The 6,486-nt window shown below is 57.9% G+C and overlaps 1 protein-coding gene across 3 annotated transcripts in view; it reads left to right on the top strand.

Annotated features, from left to right (window-relative positions):
* Positions 1-1,403: 1,403 nt before the first annotated feature.
* The window catches only part of GNAO1 (G protein subunit alpha o1), a 184,021-nt gene continuing 178,938 nt past the window's right edge, over positions 1,404-6,486 (top strand). Inside the window, exons 1-2 of one of the 3 annotated variants that reach the window (XM_077310438.1) lie at positions 1,404-2,448; positions 3,235-3,277. In XM_077310438.1, the coding sequence (XP_077166553.1) occupies positions 2,331-2,448; positions 3,235-3,277 (161 nt within the window). In that variant the 5' untranslated portion in view covers positions 1,404-2,330. The remainder of the gene's footprint in view (positions 2,449-3,234; positions 3,278-6,486) is intronic. The other 2 variants (XR_013226583.1, XM_077310437.1) reach the window with 2 other exon arrangements.

Raw genomic sequence — 6,486 nt, 5'->3', positions numbered from 1 at the left:
CACAGAATCTCTGCGACTCAAAACACATTCAGCAGTATGACCGCCTAGATAGTCAGGACGGGGATGGAAGGAAATGTACTTTTCCACAAATAAAGTCAAAGTAGGGGAAATATTTTGCCAAGAAGAAACAGGCTATTCTTAAGTAAAGACAGCGGCATATCTATTTATATACATATTTCGTTTCTATCCCCACCTGCCTCCCTAACAGGGACCGAAGCCGCTTTCAGCCTTCTCTGCTCCTCCATTTTTATCCTCACAACCATCACCCTGTGAAGTAGGCCGAGTATGTCACCCAGCAAGCAACCATGGCAGAACTCGAACCAGGGTCTCCTAGATCCTAATCGGACACACTCTGCTACATTGGCTTTCGGCTTGAGCTCCCCTCCCCTGCCCGCCAGGGCCTGTCCCAAAACCTACTAGACCCCACCCAAAAACCCATGAAAACCCATCAGGCTCTGCCCTTTCCCACAAAACCACCCAGCTCTCAAAACAGCACCCAATTCCCAGATTTTTAAAAAAAAATCAAAAGCTCTGAAGCTCTTATACCGAGTCAATCCATCGGTCAATCAAAGCCAGTCCTGCCTGGCAGCAGCTCTCCAGGCTCTTGGGCAGAAGGCTTTCCCCTCAGCCCCTGCCTGATCCTTTCCCCTGGAGATGGGAGGGGGCTTCAGCCCCTTCCTCGCAGAGCTTTGGAGGCATGAGGCTGCCTTAAACTGATTCAGATCTTTCCCCTGCCAGAGCAGCTCTTGTCTACTCTGAGCAGCAGGCGTTCTCCCAGGTCTGAGTCTGAGCTCTTTTGCGTCACCTCCTACCGGATCCTTTATCACGAGAGATCCCGGGGACTGAACAGGGTTGCCCATTCTGGAGATTTTGGGGGGCGGAGCCTGAAGAGGGTGAGGTCTGTGGCGAGAAAGGACCTCAACGGGGTCTAATGCCACAGACTCCACCTTCCAAGGCGGCCATTTCCTCCAGGTGAGCTCTTGTCGCCTAGAGACCAGTTGCCATCCCAGGAGATCTCCAGCCACCCCCGGGAGGCGGGCAACCGCAGAGCTGAGCCTGGGCTGCCAAGTCAAGGGAGGCACGGGTCATGGCAGCGAAGCCTTAGCGGTGTCCCCCCTCCCCGCCCCCCGCAGCCTGGAAGCCCTCTCGGCCAATGCAGCAAGAGATGCAGGAAATCCCTAAATACCCGGGGAGGGGGGAGGGCGGAGTGCTTCAGGCTGGAGCTATCATGGTGGCAGCTGAGCCGCAGCAATTCGGGACAAGGGGAGGGGGGTTTAGGGGGGGTGCCTGAACACGGCGTCCTCGGCGGTCTCTCCCCTCCCCTCCCCTCCCGCGGCCGCTTTCTGTTTTCTTGCAAAGCCCCCGCCGAGCTCGCGCCCAGGGGTGGCCAGCGAGCATGCGCGGGCGGTGGCCGCAGACGTCATCGAGGCAGGCACAGCCCGCCCGCTCCGCTCGCTGGCTCGCCCGCTTGGGAAGGGAAGCGCGCGGCGGTGGCGCACTCGCCCTCCCTGCCTCCCTCCCTCCCCGCCTGGCTGCCGCTCTCCGCCTCGGCCCCCACCCCTCGCTGCGTTTCTCTCCATTAGGATCGGCCGAACGATGCGATCGCTCGCAGCCATCGCTGCCGCCGCCGCCGCCGCCGCCGCCCTTTAGAGACCCCCACGCTAGGGGGAGGGGGGAGGAGAGGTGAGGGGAGCGAGAGCGAGCGAGCGAGCGAGAGAGAGAGAGCAAGCACCCCGGCCAGCAATCCCGACGGTGCCGATCCTGCGCGAAGCCCAGGCAGCCCCCCGACCCTCCTGCGCGGAGAAGGAGAAGAGGAGCGAGGAAGCCGGCAAAGCTCGTCCAGATCTCGTCCAGATCCCTTCCCTCCCCCCCTCTGGCCACAGATCGCCTCCTTCCGCGGTTTGCGGCTCCCCCTTTTCCCAGCGCCTGCAGCCCCCCCCCCGTCGCCCCCCCCCCCAATCCGTCCTCAAGGCTCTGCTCGGATCTCGTTTGGATGCATTGATTTGCAGGGGCGAAAGAGGCGCAGAGCCGGGAAGGGAGAGAGGTCTTTGAATATATCTATTTTTTTCTTTCCGGAGGGGGGAGACCACCTCCCTCTCTATTTTTTCTCCCCCGGGGCTTGATTTTTTCTTTTCTTTTTGAAACTGACAAGAGAAGCCGCCACCTCCCGTTCGCTTCCCTCTCGGCTTTTGTGTGCTCGGGAGTGTCTCGCCTTCCCCCCCCCCCGCGCCGCCGCCCCCCAGCATCTCTCCCCGCTCGGAGTGTCCGCGAAGAGGTGGGGGGGGAAGAGCCGCGTCCGCCAGCCAGGATAATTCCGGGGGGCCACCGCCATGGGATGTACACTGAGCGCGGAGGAGCGGGCCGCCCTGGAGAGAAGCAAAGCCATCGAGAAGAACCTGAAGGAAGATGGCATCAGCGCCGCCAAAGACGTGAAGCTGCTCTTGCTAGGTAAGGCCGGGCGACGGCGCCCCCGCCCTCCCCGGAGACCCCCCCCCTCCACCCCACCCCCGGCGCCCGAGACAGGACCTGAACCCCTCCTCGCTGGACATCCGTTTGCATTGCACTCTTCCCCTCCCCCCCCCCCAGCAATTCCAGAGGATCCGGCTTCTCCCTTCCATTCCGAGCCCGGGGGGGGGGGGGGGCAGGCTTCGTTTCCAGCACGCATGCAAAGAAATTGACTGGAAATAAAATAAAATCGAATTGGGGGGGGGAGATCCCACCTTGTCCCTCCTCCCTCCAAAATCGATGCCTGCCACCCACTAGGTGTGCTCTTCCCTTCCTCCATCTTCTGGCCAACCATTTGCTCTACTGCACAAGCGGGATCCCTCCTTCCACCGCCGACCTACTCTCCCCCCCCCCTCGACGGCTCCCCCTCCCCACAGCCGTGATGCTCGTAATCCCATTCACTCCTCTGGAGGGAGGAAATCGCCCTCGGGTGGCTGGAAGAGGAGGGGTCCCCGGGCCCTTCGATCTCTGCCCCCCAACACCCGTTTTGCCCTGGGAACTCCGCTGGCAGGTCCTCCCATTGCCCCCCCCCCCGGCTTGCGTTGGAAACTCGGTGGCACAAACAAGACCCTCCCCCCCCCCCTTGCCGGCATTAGTTCAGCTGCTCTTTCGCCATGCAATCTCCTTTATTGTATATTCTTACGCTCACAAGATTTTGCCCTTCCTGGGATCTATTTTTAATGTTTGCTTTTCTTCTTCTCCCCCCCCCCTTTTATTTTGTCCCCGCAGGGGCTGGGGAGTCCGGGAAAAGCACCATTGTGAAGCAGATGAAGTGAGTCCCCTTGAGGGTTTTCGCAAACTGTATTTCGAGATGGGTTTTGCATTTTGCATTTTTTCCCCTGAACTGAGTGTAGTGCTGATTGTCATTGCAATAGAGAGAGAGAGAGAGAGAGAGAGAGAGAGAAGGGAAAGCGGCGGCAGAAGTGGGGGGTGGGGATTGCACGACCCCTCTTTTTTGGCTCCCCCCTCCCCGATGCCTTTTTGGGGTGGGGAGCAGGCAGGCAGGGAGGGGGAAGGCGAGGCGAGGTGGCTTTTCCGAGGCTTGAATGGGCGTCCGCCATGTTTGAAGTGGGAAGATCTGGTTGGGTGTGGGGGGGGGGTTGCGTTCCCTGGGCCACCTTGCAGAGACCCACTGCGGGCGCAACATCTGGCGCGCTGAGTGCCCGGGGTCCGGAAGACAGATGGGGCGGAGGGAGGGGACCGGGGAGGGGAGACCCCTCCCACCTTCTCCACGGTTGCTAGCCACCGACGGGCCAGGTGTGTGCTGTTCTCGGCGGTGGTGCTGAAGCGGCTCTCCTCGGCCTCGCCGCCTCCCCCGAGGAAGCAGAGGGGCGGTGGGCTCCGACCGTGGGTCAGGGCCCGATCCTCGGGCGCGCGCTCTGGGCTCTTGCTGCGCCCCCCCCCCGGCGTTTGATCTCTTGACCCGGCTTGGCTCTTCCTCCTTTCTCTGCGGTCTCTGTGTGTGGGGGGGTGGGGGTGGGGATGGGGGGGTGGGGATGGAGGGTGTCTGTCTGCAGCGCGGAGGGAGCAAACGAGGCTGGCTTTCAGTCCTGCCCCCCCTCCCGCGCCGCTGTAGATTGGAGCCCCCCCCCTCCACCCTTTTAATTCCGTCGGATGGCATTTCGCTTCGGATCGCCTGTTGCGAATTAAGCTGGCCGGGTTGGCGGGGCGGGGTGAAGCAGCATCGGGGCGCCGATGGGCCCGTGGGAGGGGGGGATCACGTGTACCGGTGTGCTGATTCTCGTGGCGTTTCCACACGACCCGACGGAACCGTGTCAGTTTCAAGGCACGGCCAGAGGCGTTGCTGGTCTCCATTCTGGAGCCATTATTTCCCCTTCTCGACGCTTTGATCGGCCGTGATTGTAATGCAGGGTGATGTTGGGTGGGGAAAAAATCAATCAATCTATCTGTCTGTCCGTCCATCCATCCGTTGTGTGCAGAAGGGTGGGGGAGACGGAGATGTGTGGGGCAGCTGGCGATGCACAGGTGTGCCGTAGCCCTATTGTACAAACCCGCGGGAGCGCGCGCAGGCGCGCTGGCTCGCCAGCTGAAAGGGAGTTGCCGGGCGAATAAACAAGCGGCCCTGACTGGTTCTTACCTGGCCTTGCAAGCACCCCCCCCCCCGGAAAGGGTTGTGAACAGCCAAAGGCTATTGTCGAGCGGGTGCTTATGCGGATCCGGGGTTCAAACGATGGGGGGAGGAGGGGCAATGGGGGGGTGTGCACCGCTTTTGATTGAACGAGGAAAGGAATCGGGAATGGAGGCGGGTTTGGGTTTGCAAAAACGGCCATGGAGGCTTGCTGCTCCTCCGGCGGTTCCAGCCGCAGAAAGCGTCCCTGCTCAGCGGACGGCTCGCGGGTTGTCAAGGGAGAGACGCACCCGGCTGTCATCGGCGGAGGGAGGGGAGTATTCTTTGCAGAATGGCAACGCCCCGGGAGCCTGTCCCTGCCCGCCCTCCCCTTGCAGAGGGCCGATTCCGCGCGTGCGATTGACGCCCCCCCCCCCAGCCCTTCCCCCAAAGGGGTCGGGAAAGGTTGGTTTCAGGCGCCGCGAGTGGTGGACAGCGCCCAGCAGAGACGCGGACGAGGCGATTGGCTCTTGGGGAGCTCGGCAAAACTCGGCTCCTCTTCGGAGGCTTCCCGTTCGGGCCGCTGGATGCTTCGGCAAGAACCGGAAAGGCTCTGCCCCAGGCGGCGATCTGATTAGTCCTCCTTCAGTCTACGCACAAACATGGTTTTAAAAAATGCGTTTACATATGGCAAGGTGATAATCCTTATGCAAGCGGGCCAAAACTCTGAGGCAAGCACGTTTCCTTCGCCTTTGAACAAGAGCCAGTTTCAGCCTGTCCTACTCCACAGGGGTGTTGTGAGGTCCAAATAAATTATAAATCTGGATGTTGTTTAGCCCATCTTGAATTCTGGGGAAAGCTACTGAAAAAAAATCAATAATTTTAATGTTATCCACACATAACTGTATGTTGAGGTTTTGATGTTTCTCCATTTTCCGGTAAAGCACATGCAATTTAAAGCATATCTTGTGTGATCAATAATTTAGAACGGTTTATTTTTAAACATGTCGGATTCTCTGCCCTAACAACAGCTCAGCATGAGAGATCATTTTATTGTAGATGCATTAAGAACTCCTCAGTTGGTACTAAGATGAGAAGACTCCCAAAGAGAAATAGTTGCTGTAGGTATTTTAGGGAGGAAAAATGTTTTTCTTACAAAGAATTGTGTATTGGAAACTTAATGAACCCATGTTTATCTATACCATGCTTTTTCAACCAGGGATTTCTTGACAGACCCGGAAGGGTTTCCCAAATAGGTGGGAGTTGATTAATTTTAATATATTTTTCAAATTTGTTACACATTTATTGGGTGATATGACCATATATGGTCATGTCAAACAACCCTCCCAAAATGGCCAATGATGGGCCTGGAGGGGGTAGGAAGGGGAGGGCCTCCGGGTAAACATGTACACAGCTCTGCTTCCCAACCATATTCTGCATGATCGCATCACTTCTGGAGGTTTTCAGAGCCTAAAGAATGTTTCAGGGGGTTCTGAATGGTAAAAAAGCTGAGAAAGACTGATCTATACCCTGCTTTTCTCCCCAGTGGGGATCCCAAATGACACCACATCGCTCTTCCGTCCTCTGTCCTTATCTTCACAACAACAACCCTGTGAGGTAGGGGAACCTGAGAGAGAGTGACTGGCTCAGGTTAGTCAGGGATCATCCATGGCAGAGTGAGGATTCCAATTTAGATCTTCCAGTTCCTCATCCGACGCTCTAACCTCTACTCGGCGCTGCCTCTTTAGCAAGTCAGGTCACTGACCCATCTAGTTAAGCACCATCTCTTCTGAGTGGCATGAACTCTCCAAGGTGGCAGATAGAGAAAGGTGTTAACTTTTTTCCTGGTACCCCAGACCCTTTTTACTGGAGGTGGCACAGACTAATTCTGAGAATTTCTGCAAGCAAAGCCA

This window comes from Paroedura picta, chromosome 14, assembly GCF_049243985.1.
Source record: "Paroedura picta isolate Pp20150507F chromosome 14, Ppicta_v3.0, whole genome shotgun sequence".
NCBI lineage: Eukaryota > Metazoa > Chordata > Lepidosauria > Squamata > Gekkonidae > Paroedura > Paroedura picta.
This window is presented reverse-complemented; position numbering and strand designations above follow the sequence as displayed.